The sequence below is a fragment of the Lontra canadensis genome, unplaced genomic scaffold (genome assembly GCF_010015895.1).
Source record: "Lontra canadensis isolate GAN:19392208 unplaced genomic scaffold, GSC_riverotter_1.0 scaffold8, whole genome shotgun sequence".
Classification (NCBI taxonomy): domain Eukaryota; kingdom Metazoa; phylum Chordata; class Mammalia; order Carnivora; family Mustelidae; genus Lontra; species Lontra canadensis.
This window is the reverse complement of record NW_022631002.1, coordinates 14,605,535-14,626,133: the sequence shown is the minus strand read 5'-3', so window position 1 is coordinate 14,626,133 and position 20,599 is coordinate 14,605,535. Positions and strand designations below refer to the sequence as shown.

Here is a 20,599-nt window from a genome sequence, read left to right as displayed (position 1 = left end):
CCCCCCCCCCATCTCCCACCCCCACCCCCGCCCCAGGCTCGTGTTGTGGTTGGGGCAGACCTTGCCTCACCCAGGAGGGGCTGCGAACCCAGGCTGCAGCACGCCCGGCCTTCCCAGGCGCCCTTCTGCCACATGAGCCCCATTTTTCTTGTTTCTATAAACAGTGGCACGATCTTCAAATATACAAAAGCATAAATGGTCTCTATTCTCCAATTATTCATTTTAATAATACCCGGAGTTGCCTTCGGCGTGTTGATTCTCTAAGTCTGGTGCCAAAAGGCAGGGTCACCGGGGTGGGGGCCAGGAAACAAGGTCAGGGTGGAGGCCGAGGTCCTTCAGCTCTGGGTCTTCCTGCAGAGCTTTTCCCGAAGGCCGTCTCCGAGGGCTGGCAGGCCTCCACCACCTTTCAGGCTGGCATTCAGAAATGCCAGGCACTGTGGCCCCAGGTGTATTTGGTAAATGAACACCTCGTGGTCAGAAGACGTCTTGTGGTAAAATGATCCCTTAAAGGATCCGCGTGCAGGAGAGCTCATCCCGGAGGAAGAGTGTGTGTCTCCATCCAAGCGCGACCCCCACTTCCTCTCCTGCTCCCGTCCCCTTTTCTCTCAGAGGACTGAAATCCACGTGTAGAAACATCACCTTCGACAAGGCGGTTTTGTTTAAAACAACTAGTTATCACCTTGGCCACATTATTTTTTGAAAAGTGACCACGGTGGGAAAATTATCCGCCGCGGCCCCGGGCCAGACCCCCTGGGCTGTTCTCCGCAGCCGACAGAGAAGGGGCCTCGGTTGGCTGGCCTGGCCTGGCAGAGCTTAGGTTGGTAAGAAAATGAACAGGGCCGACGACCAGGGCCCATCTGAAGGGGAGGCCTCCCTCTGCCTCCCCCTTGCTCTGTCCCCTAGATCCCAAGCAAGAGAGGGACTTCAGAGAGAGAGGCCTAGGCAAGCAGGATTGCGGGGCCAGCTTGTCTGTCGTCTCTGTGTGTCCTCATGTCTGTTGGGAAAGAGATGGTGTCTTATCCTGAGAAGGTGGGAAGATATTACACTTACAGTGAATTAAATGAGTGCTCCAGGCTTAAAGCCTTGGAGCCCCTGCCTGCTTCACGCCGCCCACCCCCTACCCCTCCCCCGCCCCCCAGCCCTCATCCTTTGCTTCTTAAGTTTTCCTGCATGGACTGGGATAGCTGGATTTCAGAATGTTCCCCTGGCCAGTGTTAGTTGGGATTCCCGGGCCTTTCATCTTGTGATTTGGCATTTCCCACAATTAATCTCTACCCTGTTAAGATGTAGAAAGTAGAATGGACCAGTTTTGCCTGCAATTAAAAGTAATATTCAGGTGATTACGCACAAGGAACTTTTGGGGGGAGAGTTTAAGTTTCCTGTTACATGTGTCAGCATGAAAACATATAGTCCCCTTCACCAAGATGCAAAGGATAAGGTGTGTTAAGAGAATGCTTAACACATTTGTGGTAAGTCAGCCCACCTTCATTTAAGGGACAATTTCTGGGACTGCAGTATCGTTAACCAGAAAACCTAATTGCTCGAAACTGTGTCTTACTCAGTCTCCAGCCACATGGCCAGGACTGGCAAGAGACTCCATTGGAATAAAACCCTGGAGGGAATGTTTGAGAAAATGTGTTTGGGAATGTCGTGGAGTGGATTGTCACATCCTGGATCTGGGGGTTACTGTGCAGTTGGGAAGAAGCCCAGGGCACATGGAGAGTCTCCCACTGTCGGCCCCGTGGTCACCATTCAGTGAGATCATGCTTACCAAAATGTCTTGGAGGGAGAACCTAGTCGGTCACATAGTTGGTCACAAGTATCCTACCATCTTCCTTTTCCTCCCTGGCTTGGAGAGGGAAGATGAGACTAGGGTTGAAGAGCTGGGAGCAGTAGTGTTGCCTGTCCGTCAGCATTGTCGCTCGTATCCCGCTGCAAGTTTCTGTTGTAGCAGAGTTTTAACACACTGGATCTTATTAGAAGCAAGTGGTCTCAACCTTAACAGTCATTTTTTATAGGGTAGCATTTGATTTGACCTGTATTTGCAAAATAAAGCATGCGTATTCCGTAGAAGAAGTACAGCTCTGAGAGGTTTCCTGTGGATAACTCAAGGCCCACAGGATCGGGCACACGTTCTGCCCTTGTTTTCCAGTTGTGCCAACCACCATTTCAAAAGGACGGCACGCTGGCCACAGTGTCCTCTGCTGAATCTATAGCTACAGAGCGCAGCCCCTGCCCATGACTTACAGGAACATCCTAGCGTCCCACCTGCTACCCACCCTGAGACCCCGGCGTCACTGGCCGCCACCTTCTGTGGTACTCCTGACGGTCCTACTGTTGTAGGCCTTTTTCTCTCGCTTCTGTGGTTGTCCTTGGTTAATTAGGTTGAAAATGGAGAACGGAAAAGCTTTAACCCTATCTTCAAAGTAGGCAGATTGGTTATTTTGTTTTTCAAAGAAGAGGTCCTATATACAATTAAAACTTGTTTCTGGTAAACCTCATTCCAGGAAAGATGAGCTTTTAACAAAAGGCTTTTGACAGCTGCAGGCTATTTCATTTTTTTTAATGCCGAATGAAAAATCAATACATTTTTCTGGGTTATACATATTCAGAACAGGCCTGATATTTCCATTATAATGGAAAGTGGGTGTCTGTGCACATCTCGCCTGTCAGAGCTGCACCACCGCATTTTCCAAGCCACTGCTAAATATTTCAAACCTGATTTGATTGTGGTTCATGACAGCTAATGTTTCTCAGCTCTTGAGCCTGCCGACAGGCAAACGTACTTTATTTCGCCCCCACCCTCAAACATGGCTCACCCCAAAGGAAAAGGAAAGAATAATTTCATTCTTCAGGGATCCCGGATCGTTGTAGTATTTAAGTAACATGATCGCCTGTGAGCCTGGGCTACAGACACCCTGATTCTTAGGAGAATTTCCAAATTTCTGTCACATCGAGGGACTCCTGGGGCTTTGTCGGGTTTGGGGGAAGGTTTGAATTGATCCGCGTCATCCTGTTAAGAGTTAGGAACAGAGGGACTCATCTTTTAGTCATTGACTGACTCCCTTTCCTACAAGTCTGGAAGTGGTTTGTGAAGGACCCCCCGATGGGCGTGGCCCTGGGCCCCAGGTACTCGGGGAGCAGGACTGGGTCCCCCACTCCACAGGTCTTCTTGGGGAACACACTGGTGAGGGGTGGGATGAGTGCGGTGGTGGTGAGCGCCGACTTGACCACGACACCACCTCTGTTCTCGCTACTGCCCGGGGCTCCGCTCATACACCGGTTTCCAGGCTGGTCATGAAATTGTTGCAAATCACCACAGGGCTTCCAGTTGGCACACACACCTCCTTCGGGAGCAGATCTCCCCACACGCTGGGGATTTAGGCAGTCCCGCTCGCCAGCATGCTAAGCATAAGGTAGGTTCAGAGAACAGTTTGCATTTGTGGTGAACAAAACCACCCTGACTGAAGGGAAATTTTCCGTAGCTGTGGTACCATCACCTCAAAAACCTAAGGTGCCCCAGGAACCCTGCCCTTTTAGAATGTATTTGTCTGCCACAATTCTTCCACCCAAGGGCTGTGCGCTCAGCCAGGAGACAGGCGTGAGGAGGCTGGGTTTGGCCCGAGTGCTAGTAAGTGCTGTCTGGGAGAAGCAGTTGTAAAACGGAGACAGGGATGGAAAGAGATTTTTTTTAAATACCTGCAGCCACTGTTTCATGTGGAGGTGGAAGGCAGAAGGGATATCAGGAAGACCTCACAGTTATTCAAGATTTGCTGCTGGTTCTCTAGCCCTTCAACAGGAAGATACATTCAAATAGAAGGGGTGCCCTCACTTGAGGGCCACTGTGGGGTGTACCCATCGAAGTCGCCTTTTGCTGTAGGGGTGGGTAGTGGTCTCTGGAGTCTTCTAAAAAGCTGACCTTCTTGCCTGCTTTGCTGGGCCTGCTGCCCCCTGCCAGGCACAGGCAGGGCATAGGGAGCAGAGATGACTGCCTCATCCTGGTCCTGTCTTTGCCCTTGAGAAAACAATCCTGGTGTGTTTTGCTTGGTTCTGAGATAGTCTCAAACTCCTGGGGAAAAGATGGTTTTGGTTTGTCTATACCAGCCTTAAAAGTGGCGCAGTCGCTGCTGTGTGTCTTAGGGAAGGGAAGCGACTTCGTCAACTGAGGGACAGACAGGATTTTCCACATAAAACCGGATCGTCGGTCCATCAAGTCTTTACTTGTTCCCACTGTCAGTAGCCGATATTATTTAGGGGGGAAAGAATCAACTTCCAAAATGACCCCCAGCCAGTTGCCACTGACTTCACGGGTAGAAAATGCAATCTGTAATCTGGGAGAAATTGTCCAACCCCCTCCTTGCTTGATCAGCTCATGGGTGTCAAATATACATTCCTAAAGGGAAGAAGCCCTAGATAACCAGCCCCAGGAGGTCGGAGTGTGGATGGCTTTGCTCCCCGGGTCCCCACGTGGTTCCAGTGCGGGGAGACCAGGCCCTTCCTTGGGTGCCCGAAGCCTGGGTCTTAGTGAGTGGGCATTTCTTTAGGTTTGGGGGACCAACAAAACATATCCTGCCCGCAGAGCATTGTGGATCTGAGCCGTCCAGACAAATTCATAGTTTGTATCTCTGTTTTTTCATCATTTCTCTACCTTTATGGTATTCAGAGCTCAGTTTTCTGGTTACTGTCAGCCTGGGCTTTCATCCATTTTAAAGAGCTATTTTTCCTCTTGCTGTTGATGATGATGGTATAAAGACAGATGGTGTAACTGCTTATGAATGTCCTATTTTATTTCCCCAGGACCAGACAGTTCACTTGAAGACGTATATTATTTCCACATGCTCAGGTTGGGCGGCCCAGACAGTGTCTGCTTCCTGCAGCTAGCTGCCCTTCCAGGCCTCGCCATGCAGAGGGCGACACCTGTAGGTCAAAGGTGGAACTGCAGGGAAGTGCCTGCTCAGCTGATGGGACCCGGCTTTTAGTTGGGGGTGAGGACTCTGACCCCCTTGTAAAGAAAGCTGTCCAGGAGTTTCTTGATCATTTCTCCTCCCACCAGCCATATAACAGCCTTTCGGTGAATGAGTGACAAATGATAACGTTAGACCTAGGAACTGAAAAAGAAGAGGATTTGATATTTAAGTCTTAAAAATAAGAAAGGGGAGAAACAAAAAAGTTCCTGAATTCACCTCTGTCCTCTGCCCTCTCCTTGGAACTGAGCTGCCTTCACTTTTCTGCCTGTAGTAGGGCAGGGAAGGAAGAAAGCAGAGAACCCACGAGGCTCGTCGGGTGAGGGCTCCGGGAATATTCACAAAGCACCGTGCGGTTTCCTTGCTCGTCGTATCCACAATGTGCTTATTCTTCACTCTCTGTATCTTCTGAATAAGGTTTGTTTGGAAAGGCTCAGAGGACTGGGGTCTGTGCCAGAGCCACCGTGCGCTCTTCACTCTGTGCTCCGAAGGCTGCGGCCCACCTGCTGTGGAGGAGAGCGGTGCTGGCCTTGCAGGAGGCCTCCCCGTGGGTCAGTCCCTTCCCTCCTCTGCAGAGCAGCCCCTCAGACGCCGTTCAGCACATCAGGGTCTTGTCTGTTTTGAAGGTGTAGGATTGTCTCCATTTAAGGTGACTGTGTGTGCGTGCGTGTGTGTGTGTGAGTGTGTTTGTGAGTGAGGTGGAGCGGAGGGGCCGTTTCAGCCATCTCTGTATAATCAAATACGATTAATACCTACCTCGCTATGGAGAGTTTGAGTCACACCATGGACTGGGACAAAGGACTGTATTTTAAGAGTTCTAGCTCCTTTGGGTAGACCCAGTTTAATACTGATGGACTGAATTCTGGTATCACCGTTCAAAGATGGATTTTGTAGATACAGCGTTGAACAGTTTTATCAAAAGTGTTAGAAATGTGCATTGAACACCCTGCGCGGACATAACGAAGACCGCATATGCGTCACACCGTGTGACTTGGTTGTTATTCTCGACTAACACTTGAATAGAACGTTTTTTTTCTCTACTTGACGGTGTATAGTATTAATATGGCACTGTATATCAGATTGACTTCAAACCGTGGTTGCCTGAGTTTTCTCTGAACTGAGGTGGATATGGGAGACTTGCTGTTAACTTTACTACACAGTAAGACAAAAGGGAAATACACAGAGTAGATGTGGAGGCCTCTTACTTGGGGATGAAAATAAGCACTCTTTGATTTCATCTGGTTTCTGTGACTGCCTCACAAATCCTCTCTTGGTGGGAATGAAGTAAGAATGTTCCCCGACCCCAAGTTCGATTTTCTAGTCCTTGGACTTCCATTGTCTTTCTGGGAAAAATTTAGGAAAATCAGACTCTAAATAGATACTTTCTTCCTCAAGTGTTTTATAAACCCTCTGAGGTCATTTTACTCTGAACTGCTTTTACTTCCTTTGTGTGATGACATTTAGAAGCTATTTTCTGCAGGGTTGGGAAGGATAACACCTTGAAACATTGAAAGGCAGGGTGGTGGCTCCAGAGACCTAGGGTGACATTGGTCAGAGCCCCAAGGCCAGCACTGGTCCCTGTGCATCTGGGCTGGTGGCAGCCCCAGGCAATGGATGTGGGCATCCAGGTTCTCATCCCAGGAAGCTGTGCTCTTCAAAGTCTGTGGATAATGTCGTCATGAAGCCACCTTGGTTAGCCTGTCTTATTCATTTGTTTAATCCGTCCTTAATGAGTGTTTTGGATGATGATCCAGAGGGCCAGAGAGCAGGAGAGAAATGTCTCACCTCCTTTCCCTCAGCATCTGTAGCGTATCTTAGCCTCTGCCTTTCCGCTTGGGCAGGTCGTGTTTTACTTCAGGAGTAGGCTCGTGTTGGAAGTGACCATTCTTCTGTCTTCACCCAAAGCATTATGTGTTGAGCTGGAGAGAATTTCCATGACTAGTTTTAAACCAGGGGTCAATAAAGAGTGGACTGACTTCAAAAGGAAAATATATGGTTCTCTTGCACATTTTTTCCCTTTCTCTACAAATCTAGCTTCTCGCCACTGACACCTGGCATGCCTACAGATGTTGTTTGTACAGATGTTGTTTGTTTTCTAGAACTCTTCACATTAATGAAATCCTATCACTGATATTCTGTGATCCTTGAGACTGTGAGCGACTGTTAAAAAACAAACACACAAAAAACCAACAGCACCTCCTGTCACCGTCTGCCACGTGCACCCGCACTGCCAGGCCTCTGAAGGGTCAGCGACAGGGTCTGGTCTGGGCCCGGTCCAGGACGTGCTGCGGTTGGGGCTAGGCAGGAGCCGACTTGGGGCTCCTTTTTTGCATTTTTCAAGTGCAAAACACTTGCATGCAACTTCAGGAATTCAGATGGAGTTATTTCTTCAGCAAGATTGGCTTTCCAATATTAAAAGCTCCAATGAGGCATTCAGAATCCATCTGGAAATACCTCACGTCCACACGTCTCGAGCGAGTCAGTCTCATCCCAGTTAGCAGGGACGGGAAGGCCCCGCGGCTTACCTAGACCTCGGCATAGCCGAAGTACAGTCAGCCTTTCAGGGGCCACGGTGGGGGTGGGGGGGGCAGTCACGGGCATCTGTGTGCTGTGGTCGTGGGTAATTCTTTGGAGCAGGAGCCAAGAGCCAAGAGTCCTTCATCTTCTGTCCCACTTCTGATCTTTGACGTTTTGTTTTTCTTCTCTTTCAGAAGAAGCCGTGGAAGATGTTGAAGGCCCCAGTGACACGGCTGCTGACCCAGAGGAGCTCGCTAAAGACCAGGAGGGGGGAGTCGAGAAGGACCAGAGCAAGTGGACAGGTAGCGCGCGTGCGGCCCCCAGACCCCCGACATGTCTCCCCTGGGACCCTGAGGCCGGCTGGTCAGGGAGCACATGCGTCCTTCATGTACCCGGAAAGACTGTCAGTTCTGTGCAGCAGAGAGAAGGATTTGGGGGTTTTTTGTTGTTGTTTTTTAAAATTGTTTTTAAAGACTTTATTTATTTATTAGAGAGATGGAGAGAGAAGACAAGTAGGCAGAGCAGCAGGCAGAGGGAGAGGGAGAAGCAGGCTCCCTGCTGAGCAGGGAGCCCGATGTGGGACTCGATCCCGGGACCCTGACCTGAGCCGAAGGCAGCCGCTTAACCGACTGAGTCACTCAGATGCCCGAATTTGGGTTTTTTGAGTGGTCTGCTTCATTCTCCATCTCTTAGGTTATAGTCAAGAATTTTTAAAGCGTTTCCTAAAATGGCCGCCAGACCAGCTTGTTTATGGAGCATCCAGGTGTCTAGCTCCGTGTCAAGGGCTTCTGTGTTTTCCACATTTCTTCCGTGGCTCCTCCTTGCATGCGTCGCCCTTGATGCGACTCTTCCTCCAGTGATAGTCCGGTCGTCTGCCCCCACCCCCCGCCCCCAGGCCCAGTGGAGGGGCTTGCCCGTACACCTCGATTGGGGTCACCCCAGCATCTCCAAGGCGTCCGCAGTGAAGGGTGGGCTTCATGCCACACGTTGTGTGGCCTACCTGGCCCCCAGGGCGAGTGCCCACACCCCGAAGCGCATCCAGAGAGGGGCAGGCAGCGCAGCGGGACGTGTTAACAAAAGCAGAAGTCGTTGAAGTCAGGGAAAGAAGTGCTGCTTCTGGAAAACTTGGTGTGGTGAGCAGGGGAATAGCCACCACTCGTGGTGATAGGGTTGCGGTACCTGAGGAGCGAAGAGCCGAGGCTGAGAAGAAAAGTTGAGGTTGTGTTGAGGAGGAGCAAAGTTGTTTCTGAGAAGACTTCTCGGGGCAGGGAAGTCTCCCAGAAACCACCACAGTTATTCGAGGAAATGCAACAGAAACTATTTTATTTGGTCAACCTAATTCTTACTGCCTCCCCATTATTAATATTGTAATACTTTGTGTTTTTTCAAGAAAATATTTACCTTCTAGAGTCTGTATTGGTTGGGCCTTTGTTACTTTTCCAGGCACGACTGTTCTTAAATCACGTTCAGTGTTGGCCTTCACTATTTAAACAAGATACAGAATCTTGGAGCGAGGCCAGGGGAGAGCAGTGAAAATCACTGAAGGCTGAGAAATATTGCCTCTGAAAAGAGGCTGAAGAAATTGGGGCTATTCAGTCTGTAAAAGAGAAATTTGAGAGGCAGCTTAACAGCTTCCAAATTTCAGGAGGGATGGGGCGGAGTAGGCGAGGCGTCGGTTCCGTGTTTCCTGGGACGCAGAGACAGGGTGTCCCCGCAGCCGGGTGAACAAAACTCTTCCCTTTCTAACTGTGGTGGCCAGAGGCCCACACTTGAGAGACACTCAGGGATGGGGGTGCCAAGCATCCCGGGAAGGGAAGCAAGGGCAGGCCGGGAGGTAGGAAGCAGATGTCTCTCCTCGGAGCCCTTCATCATGGGCAGGATCACGCTGCTGTTGCTTGACACCGACCGAGATCCGGCTTTCTGCCCTACTGTCAAGGCGACGTGGATACAGAACTGCAGACAGAGGTGACACGGGCAAGAGGATTTCACATGCACCGTTAGCAGGCCAAGCAACCTTCTAGGCCGTCTGTCCTTTGTTTTCAGAGTTTGGGTCCTCAGGTGCCGATCCCCGCCCTGCCACTTCCTAGTTATGTGACTTCACGTCTCCGGGCCTCTGTTTCTCACCAGAGGTGGGGATTAAAAATAGTACCTACTTTCAGAGGATCCCTGTGACGATTATTGGAATATGAGACTCTTAGAACAGTGCCTGGCCTACAGGAGGCTCTGTATTAGCAAGGTTTTTGTTGTGTTGTTTCAATAATTTGGTTAAATAAGATGAGGACAACTAGTAGCAGTTTTTCTTCGGGTCCTTTCCTGTGAAGGTGAAACTGTCACAGGGCAACCTGTGGCTTCAAGGAATTTTGAGAAGTGGAGGGAGAGCAGCACGTCAGAACCTACTGGATCGTGCCGGCAGCTTGTGTGGGGCGTGGCCTGCGCTGTGTGCGCTAAGGACACGGAGTCAGTGGCACGACGTGACTGCCGTTTGCGAAATTCCTCCTGTGCGCCAGGCCCTGTACCGGGCCCCTCTCCTGGGCTCCTCTCGTTCTCGAATCAGTTCAGGGCAAGCTTTGCTGAGGGTGGTTCAACTAAACGGCCTTCCGGGTGTTTCGAATTTAGTGGGCGTGTGTCCTCGCAAGAGCTGGCGGACGTGCCAGGCCACCAGGAGCCCCATGAAAACGAGCGTCTTTAATGAAGCCCCACTTTCTCATTTGTCCATTCGTTCATTCGTTCGTTCAAGCAGCAGGCTGTACCTCCTCTCCAGAAGACAGAGACGAGACAGAGACCGTGGAAGAGTGACTCAGAGGTGCCCCTTACCAGTCCCGTAGTAGTAAAGAGAGAAGGGAAAATTCTTCCCTGACTCCTGCGAACCGTCCTCTTTTGACCTGAAGCATAATTTTGTCTATGTTGTCTGAGTGTGTAATGACAGGCTTTATTAAGGTACTTGAGGCGTTTTGATCTTGGAATCAATACGGGTAGCAGCAGCCTCTTCACAGTTTTCTTTGGGATCCTTACTCTTTTATAAAAAACAACAACAACAACAACAACAAAAAAAAACAAAAAAATTACGTTTGTTCCATTTATGCCCTAAATTGAGCTGTTCCTATCTGATTAAATGTGATGGGGAGTGCTTCCTCCCAGCAAATAAATAAATAGTGATTTCACAATTTGTACTGTTGATTAGTGGCCGCTCATGGTGCAGATTAATAATATTTCAAATGAGCCTGGATAATTGGCATTTTCTTAGCTATTGATTATGTAGTTTGGGGTTTGTGCTGGAATGGATAATCGTCACTAAAAATTTTTAGTCGTTTATTTTTATGTTGGAAGGGGACTCCGGGTGTTCTTTCTGGTGTCCGTGGGCCACCCTCTCTGGGCTTCTTTTATTGTAGGTGTCAGGTCTTTGACCTCAAGTGACAGCAGGGCGGGCAGGACCATGGTTTGAATCCCAGCAGTGTCTGCCCCATGGTCAGAGACTGGGTCGCTACCTCATGCAGGGCGCTGGGCAGAATTCCCCCGATCACAGGTTCCATGAGGTGATAGGCCTTGCTTTTGGGGATGTAGCAGTCCCCTGGGCTTTCGGGAAGAGCTGTCATCCTCAGGACAGCGTGGCTATAGATCAGTGCCGGCCCACAAGCCTCCCTGGGCTGATGGAGAGGTTTCGCCGATACCCTGTGCAGTTATCCAGTAGCCACTAGCCACGATGGCTCTTAAGCCCTTGATGTGTGGCCAGTACCCCTGAAGAACAGAATTTCCTATTTTATTTCATTGTAATTTGTTGAAATGTAGCTTTTTAAATCTGGACAGTGCAGCCCTGGATACTTAGGGGGAGCAGCGCTGCTCCTGAAAGGATGCATCCCAGCTCTGCTGCCTTCCCAGTTCTTCCTAAGGCTCTGCTCGGCTCTGCCCGGGGGCCAGGCACTGCTCTCATGCACCGTGCCCGGTCCTTCCCAGCCGGCGTGCCAGGAATGGCGCACAGGTGCACAGGTGCAACTCTATAGCCCTTGAGTTGGCCCGGGGGGCAGAAGGAGGGGGGCAGGGGTGCTAGGAGCTGCTAAAGCAGGGGTCAGTTGGCTTCATCTGCCCATACTCACTTGCCATCGTATTCTGTGAGGGCCACGATGGGAAAGAGAGTTGGGAAGCTCTGCTTGACCCATGTTATTTCATTGGGTTCCCGCCCCTCTGTGAGACAGATGCTGTAAGCAGCACCCCTCACCCCTGGGCCCCCGCCATTGTGCAGAGAAGTAAACTGAGCCTGGGACAGCTGAGCTTGTGCAGGTTGCCAAAAGGCACTCAGCGAGGTTCAGATTTGCACACCAGCCCTGCTGCTTAGGACGGAGCCCGCGCTCATACCGGGCCAGTGTCTCTCCAGGAATGGGATTTTTTTCCACAGAATCATTCAGTCTGGCTTTTCGTCTCCATTCGGAATGTGGAGACTAGCATTCTCCCAAAGTTGTACAGCAGTGACAGTAACGTGACAGCCAGCTAGACGGACACAGATGAGGGGATTGTCCCTCGTAGAAAGTCCATGCCTTGCTCCATCTGGAAGCAAGTTGGTGAAGTGGACCACTCAGTGAATGGCGTCGGCCTCTTGGAGCCTTGGGCATCTCATCTGTAAAACATGGACGGGTGACTCCCACCACCACCCGCTGGGTTCCATCATGAGGGCTCTTGAGGGCTCCATGATGGCAGGGGGTGGCCCGTGGTAAACCCTTCAGAGATCCCATCTATTCGGGGAGAGCGTGATGTACTCTTGTGGGCCAACAGAGGGTGCAGGAAGGTTCTTTGAAGCTAAGTCTCTTTCCTAATGCACAGCAGTTTCCACCATCCAACTCTGTGGTTTTTCTCTTGTGAAACAAGAAAATGATCCCTTGTTCTCTTTTAGCAGTGTGGATTTAAAAGTGTGTGTTCTAGATTGAAGAGGCCCCAGTGTCGGCAACTGAACAATAATTAATGCAGTGATTATCCAATCAACCGTTAATTGCTATAAATTAAGTGATATACAATTAATGTGATGCTTTATCACCAATAATTAGGGGGAAAAATTGAACTCTTGGCAAAGAATCATAGCAAGATGGTTATTTAAATCCTGTAGCTGCCATGGTTTCCAGCCACAGAGCACTAAACCGGGTTTAGTTAACCTAATTTGAGACAAGATGACCAGGGGGTGTTGGTGCTTTCAAACACAAAGATGGGGCCGTACCAACATGATAATGCTTCAGAGGTCACTCACTGATGTCCATGCCTGTATTTTTGGAAAATTTTGAGTCACAATTATAGTTTGAGTGTTGTTTTTCTAGGGGAATGGCCCGAAGGGGTTTTATTTTATTAATTTTTTTTTTTTTAAACCCACGGTGCTCACCTAACACCAAGCAATTAGTGCAATGGAGCGTCCCTGATTTGAATCTATGGAAGATTGCTATTAGAGGAGGTATTAACGGGCCGGCAAGGTCTGGGCGGCTGTGTGGGGAAAAGTGTGTTTATGGAATATGGTGCTGGCAGGCATGATTTCAATCGGGTTTGACATGTTTAACATAAATGTATAGTGTACGGCTCTTGCGGCATATGAATAATTCCTGCAGACCCACTGCCTTTCTAATTACTGAGGTTGAAAAAAAGCAGGTCAGGCACATCCTGGTGGAAATCTATTACCAGCCCTCCCCCTCTTCTCCCTGTTGTTTACAGCTTCGTATAAATAAGGATGCCATCGGATGGGAACTTAGTGCCTACAGTGTAATCTGTGGACAGAGAATGGAAAGGGGCTGCAAAAATACCCTCTCCCCCCGCCCCCCAAATTGAGTCCATTAAAGCAAAAGAGAGTGTCGATAGAGAAGGAGCATTCTGGGTTTGGAGAAGCATTGGCCTGCTAGGAGTCAGAAGCCCCTGGGCTGAGGCCTGGTTCTGCTGCTGAGATGAGCCGCATGGCCTTAGGTCTGTGGTCCTCGGTTTGAAAATCAGTAGAATGGCAGGTTTGGACTAAGGTTCTTGCAGTTCTGGAATTCCTTAAAAAAAATGTGATTGGGGGAGGAAGAGCTGTACAGGAGCATCTCAGAGAAGAATAATTTCTAAGGTTGGAATGCTGGTCACTTGCCAGGATCTCCCTAGTCTCCCACCAGCTGAGATGGTGTGGGTCAGGAGCTGCACCAAGGGTTCAGATAGGTCCCTTCGGTTTTCTCCGGGACAGTGGGACAGTCCCAGGCCACCTTTCTTGGTGGGGCATCAGAGCCCCACACACTCTCACTTGGTCCTGTGTGACTGGGTGCTTTGCGCTGTTGTCAGAGACCCATGTCATGAGGACAGCGGGGGAGGAGCCCCTGGAGATTGATGGGGCTGCCTTTGAGTTGCTGCCCATCCCGGCTCTGTTTCTGGCTGGAAACCAGGCTCTCCACCACCACCACCATACCTCTGTAGAAATCACTTCAGCCCAAGTCTGTGTCCTTCTGGCATTTGGTTCCATTTTTCTACCTCACCCAAAAGTAGATTTGTCTTTGCAGTAGGGTGTGTGTGAGGGAATGCTGGGAGCCTGGCTCGCATGGCTCCTTTGTGGTTCGCATTCCTGCCAACGGAAACCGTTTTCGGTTTTACGTTTCACACACGGATGGGAATTGTGCAGCTCTGTGGGCTTTTCCAGAGTCCTCTGTTCCCCTCCCCTACCTCCATTCCCCACCCTCCTTTTTTTCCAGGCCTCTTTCAGTAGAACTTGGCTGTTTAAAGTGACTGCAGGCAGAGTTCTGCCTCACAATTGGAAACAAACCATTCAAACTATTTTTATGTTGGGAAGCAAAAATAGACATAGGGTGTGGTGTATATCTGCACTCGCCTGAATTCCAGTAATTCAGAGGTCTTGGCTTTGAGAATTTATATTGTAAATTGGAAGAGAGGGAAAGGGACCACATCAGTTGAGCAAATATTTTTGCGTGCAGTAACAAAATTAGCGGAGATAATCTAAGGCAGATACAGGATATGCAAAAAAGTAAGGAACTCACTTTCTAGAAGGCACAGCAGATGTAATCACGTAACTGTGGTAGTGTGATGAGCTGCTCATCAAGGTATAGATAGAGGGCAGTGGAAATGTAGATTAAGGAGCAAATCATTTTTCATTGCTGTAGAAGATACATTACAGATTTGCATAGTACTCCTGCAAAGGGGCCAAGTGAATCTTGCCTTTGTTTCAGTCCGAGCTTTCGTGCTGACGGGAGAAGCACTTCTGTTATTAGAATCATGATCATGATTTAAAACAACAACAACAAAACTCACCATAGTGACGTTCTCAGGGATATCGGAGCAATTTTCATTAGGCTGTAACATTCTTCCTGACCCAGCATTCTCTCTGTTTTGCAGACTAAAGAAGTATGACCCATAGATAGTGAACACCTGGGTGCCAGATTGGTGCTCAAACCTCAATTTGCTTTGTGGGTCATAAGGGATAGATCCCCCCACATCATAAAGCTGAAAAACACAGAACTTGGTAGCTTTCTCTTATTATGTGAAGATTGGAGGAGAAGCCTTGACAATCCTGTTTCTCTAGCTGTCAGAGAGGATTGTGACTTTATGATTTGAACTTTGTGGCATTCATTCATTTTTGTTTGTTTGCTTAATAAGACTTCCCTTTTTTAGAGCAGTTTTAAGTTTACAATAGAACTGACAGGGAGGTAGAGAGTTTTCCCATATACCCTTTGCGCCCACATAGTCATACATACATAGCCACCCCCCGCCCCCCAATAATCAACATCGCTCACCAGGTCTCATCTTGGTATTCGGCACAGTACAGAGAAAGGGGAACTTTTTTTTTTAAACCAGTGATGAACCACTGGCACCTTCGAAATCCCCCAAAGTCATCGTTTATCTTCGGATTCAGTCTTAGTATTGTATGTGCTGTGGGTTTGAACAAAAATATATGACATATATCCATCATTATATCACGTTATATATTTCCACTGCCCTCAGAGTCTTCTGAGATCTGCCTCTTCATCTGCCCTCAACGTGGCATCCGTTCTTTTCTGTAATCTCTAGCACTTAGCGAGTGCTTGATACCGTTTGAATGTTTCATTAACAATCGGTTTCATGAAATAACGTGAACATCAGCATTTTCAAATCCAAGTCATTCTGCTTTCTGCTTCTTAGATGGCAAACCTGTGGGTCAGTACGATTGCTCCATGTTAATATGGGGAAATGACAAATGGAGGGTATCTGTGCTTCTTTAAAAACCAGGCGTCTCATGGACCGGTATCCTCTCCCGAGATACTGCTAAAAATGATCGCACAGCAAGCGGTGTTCAAGCCCTCGCTCTGTGCTGGACTCTGTGGTAGGCTTTGTATGCCCGCTGTCTCGCCAGCGTCAGAGAAACCCTAGGAGCAGACACCGGGATCCCACTGACAGATGAGGGAACTGTGAGCTCAGCGCAGTCGGGCCCCGTGCTGGAGGTCACACAGCCAGGCTGTGAGCCGGTGCGTGGTCAGGGCTGCGAACCGCTCTGCGCTTTGTCACCCAGTGAGGGGGCCTGAGGCCTTTGTATAAAGGGAGCTCGGTCCTAGGAAAACAGCAGGTGGGAAACATCAGTTCTGGGGGAGTCCCCGAAGGTGTACTGAAGCCCCAGCCCCACCCCACAGGTGGCTTTCCCAGCCTTTCGGAAAGCTCTGAGCCAACCACACCTGGGACTCGGGGTACGGAGGAAAATAGGGATGCAAATACGGCTGGGGTTCCCCTTTCTCTGTACCGTGCCAAATACCAAGACGAGACCTTTCCAGTCTCTTGGTCCTTTAAACCCACATGGGAAAAGAGAATCGTTGCCATTTTCCCCCCTTGCAGGGGGCATGAGTGATGTTGTCTTTCTTCCCCAAGTACAGATTCTCATACCATCCTGCCGAACCTGAATTAGCCAAACAAAACAAAACAAAAACAACAAACAAAAACAAAAACCAAACAACAACAAAAAACATCCCTGGGCGGATCATGGGGGAAGTTGATTTGAAAGGGTGCTGGGAAGTTCACTTCAGAGCTCTTGGTGCCTGTCACTATGCTTGGACCTGGATTTGATGTGTTCATTTTCACAAGTTCGCTTTCATTCTGAAAATTTCATGAGTATTTTAGGAAGATAGGTTTGAGACAGAGGAAAAACTGGAAAAGTATTGTTTTATTCCCATCTCTGGGACTCTGTGCTGTGCTGGGGCCCAGGGACCCTAACTCGCCTAATTAATGTTGGATTTGATGGGGACTCGGTGAACCTCTGTTAATTAACTTTGGCCTAGTCTCTGAATGACCCACATTGCCCCCTTGTTTTGACCTACACCTTACACTTCTGGACTTGTGTTCTGTCAGTGCAAGGGTCTCTGAGGTCCTTTCTGCCCTGGTTTTCTCTAAATCCCTGTACTTCATCCAGGGGACACAGTGATAGGGCAGCCCCTCCCTCACCCCCCGCTGTGGCCCTCCATCCTCAGAGACACAGTGACCAGGGCTGCAGACAGCACCTGTGGGCACCTCAGGAAGCTGTGCCAGAGGAAGCCAGGATACCTGGGGGAGGGGGGAGCTGACAGGCTGACAAAGACCTCAAAGTGAAGAGACATGGCTTGGCCCCCCGAACCCCCAGCCTCTGGCACACAAGCCAAACACATGATGGCAGCCCAGTGCTTGAAATTATTAAATAAACTGACAGCCACTGTTGGTCTAAAGGTGGTAGCTGGTGGCTCTGTTCTGTAAAGGTGGTTCCTTCCCATACCTGCTGCACAGGGAGCAAGGTGTCTCCAGATTGAATTGTGGCGTGGCCTTTCGCGAGCTCAAGTCAGTACAGTTAAGCAGCCTGAGGCATATTTCAGCAAGGCATTAGTGTAGCAGATTGGCGCCTCTGATGTAGGGCTCAGCCCTGTTTCCTCCCAGAGATGCAGAGCAACAGCAGAGCAAGCAGCCACCAGTCTGCCCAGGCCCACCAGTCCACCGTGAGGCTGCTTACTGGGGAAGCAGAGGCCCTGCAGCACAGCGAGATCCTCCTCTCCCAGCCTGCTGACGTGGGCGTGCAGGAGCCCGTGTGGATCTCTGCATCCCCCTCAGAGCCGAAGCAGAGGGGACCTGGGGTCAGTGAGGCCTGCTGGTGCCAGGACCAGGCAACCCAGCATTGAAAAGGTGCTTCCTCCTTCTGCAGAGCGGGAAGAGCCCACGGCCGTCTGCCCTCTTTTCACAGAGGTTCTCCAGGACACATAGAAAGAACAAGACTTCATAGGCAAGGTGGTCTGTGGTTATTTTGGGTTGTACAAGAGGATAACAGAGCACATGGAGGCTAGTCCTCCGAATTTCTGGCTTGGAAAATGTGTCTCCATTTGTTCTAGAGCAGGCAGGGTCCCTGAGGGGTGACCACATTTAGTCTTGACCTTTGGCCTGAGGGGGAAAACACGTAGCTTGGAGACCAGGCCTCGCTGCCCTCCGGGAGCGGAGAGAGGAGTGTCTCTTTGGCAGCGGTCATTTGGAGGTGGACGGGCAGATCCACCTACACCTGCCAGGCCCCTGCTTGTAACTGTGGTCCCCACCAGCTCTGGGACACACTGACTGACTGAGGGCAGTTCTGAAAGTTCAGGGCATCACTCAGGAACTCCCTAGAAATGCAAATTCTCTGAATCAGACCGATTTGGGGGGGCGTGGCCTGCTATCTGCATTTTAACAAGCCCTCCCAGGGATTTCTGACTCACACTTGAGTCTGAGAACCTTGGGGCTGTGATCTCGTGACTTGCATGGGGTTTCGAGAACTATTTCTCCTTCAACTGAATGGCACGTCCTGAGCCCCCGCTGGGTGCAGTAGATACTGAGCTTTCCCGAAAGGCAGTAGTGCCTAGAAAAGGCCAAGCCCTGAGTCTTGACAGGTATCCTCTCGGATAGCGGGGTTGGAAGTGAGAGAGCGGTCTGGTCAGAGAGACAGTGTGTCACCATGAAGAGTGAATGAAGGCTAGAAATTTTTGCCTGAACACTGGCTACAGGTAACACAAGGGATAGGGACACCAGGCCTCTCTGCACAGTGGGTGCAACCTCCTGGGAATCTGTAGTTCTTTCCAAATAAAAAGCAAAATAATAATAATAACAGTAACAGCAATACCTAAGATCTTCTGCATTTCCAAAGTGTTGGCCCATCTAGTTCACATTTGACTTGGAAGAAAAAAATAATCAGCGGTTCCCTGAGTACAAGTTATACCCATCTGTAGTATTATTACTCAGATTTTCTTTGAAACCCTTTATAGAAACAGAAAGATGTGTCTGAGAAGTCAAGGATACCAGGATGTCGTACTCTCTCCATCTAGGCATATTCTCGTACCTCTTGAGTAGGTGGCTAAACGTCTCTAAAATGCTTTCTAGGGACGAACACAAGCCGTGTAGCTTGCACCTACAGAGAATGAGACTGTGTCCGAAGAGAAGGTTCTTAACCCCACCAGGCTGGAGTTTGAGACCTGTCCCACACCTCTGGGCAGAAATGGGAGAGGAGCGCCCCCGCCTCGCTCTGCCTCAGCCGCAGCCCGGAGACCACCCCCCTCGGTGTGTGTGACCAGTGCATGCCTCGGATTTCTCTTGGAAACATCTTTGAGTGCTGTAAGGCAGAATGAGCCTGTGCATTTAAAAGACCAAGTTGGCAGCAAAGCAAATCCTTTAGAGGAACTGCTGTTGTCTGTATTAGGGGAGGAAGAGAATTTAGCCAGATCTCTGGCCACTTGTCAAGAGCAGTAGTTGCATAGAAGATGGGAGTATGAAATCCTAGCCTGTCCTCCGGGGAAGGAATCGCAAGCAAACGCCAAGAGCAGCTGCACTTTGAGCGACAGTGTAAGGTCACAAAGTCCAGAAGCACAGATTACCCTGTGATAACGCTGCATTTCTGCTGTCTAGAGGAAGTCTGACGCTGAAGGAGAAGAGCTATGGAAAGAGCACACCGTACCTTCCATTTCGTCGTAATTATGAGCTGAAATGACCATTTGTAGATCTAGTGATGCTTCTGAGTCTAGTGTGCGGGGGTAGTTACCCCAACTCCAACATTAGACGGAGTTGTGTGAGGTTTTTTTCCCCTCGTCAATGGAGATAGATGAAAGATTGCTGTAAATTTCTGGGGCAGGTGGCAAGCTGGTTTACGGAACGCAAGGCGATGAGAACCCCTGGCTTACGGAAAGTAGCATGAATTAATAATCATCTAATTGGCTCCTCCATTATGTCGCTGGTTTGGGAGATGGAGGGGCTGTCAGTGGTACTTTAGCTAAGAGTCTGACGGTTGAGACGTGGAGGTGGCGGCTGCCTTTGGCTTCTCCTGGGCAGCAGCCTAGGCCCTCAGTGGGCTCACCTTGGAGCCCGCATAAGGAAGAGGATCCCTTGCCACCCCACCATGAGGAGAAGAAACGCAGAAGAAACTTCCCAGCAACGTGAACAGCGCAGTGCATGGCCAGATCTCCCTGAGGGAGGTCCCAGGCCAAAGGGAGGCCATGCCAGCAGCTCCACTGGTGTGTTGAGTCACGAGATGAATTTTGCTCGTGAAATAGAGAAACTACTTTTACGTACTTTGGATTTTTTTGATGTCTTGGCTCGTAGTTGGAGGAAGCAAAAAACTTCATTTCCAATTTTTCTTAAGCTTTCTTCTTCATGAGGCAGCAACTCCATGCCTTGCCAGGTTTCAGAGTAGTACAGAGCACATCAGCAGGTGACACATGGGGCCTTAACTCCATGGGTGGTCTATGGCATTGCGAATACATCTTCTAAGTTTCCTGTGGCCAAAATTTCAGTGACTCAGGTTTTAATTCATTAGTGAGGACTGGAATTGGAAGACTGGTTCTAACAGGTGAAGTTCCAGAGGCTGTTTTCAACCATACTTGGTCATTCTATAAGCCCCCTAAGTTTGTGCTCTTCTTCCCTCTTTTTCCTACATGAAACTTTACATGGCTTGTTTTAATTATTTTTTGTGCCTAGAAACTAAGACTATTTCTTGAAAATCGCAAGCAAAACTTGTATGATTTTAGGTTAGTGCCCCTTTTCTCCCATCCCCTCTAATTAAGTATGACAAGAGGGGTACCTTTTGAATTAATTATTTTTAGAAGTTAAATACTTCCCCAATAGGCTAAAATCACAGTTAATGGAAGTTGATGTCTCCGTGCAGAAATGATTTGCCC

At 49.4% G+C, this 20,599-nt stretch overlaps 1 protein-coding gene across 2 annotated transcripts in view; it reads left to right on the top strand.

The window, feature by feature from the left end:
- ZFHX3 (zinc finger homeobox 3) overlaps positions 1–20,599 on the top strand; it is a 232,001-nt gene that overhangs the window by 179,455 nt on the left and 31,947 nt on the right. For both annotated transcript variants that reach the window (XM_032854052.1, XM_032854051.1), the window contains one exon: positions 7,676–7,783. In XM_032854052.1, the coding sequence (XP_032709943.1) occupies positions 7,676–7,783 (108 nt within the window). The remainder of the gene's footprint in view (positions 1–7,675; positions 7,784–20,599) is intronic.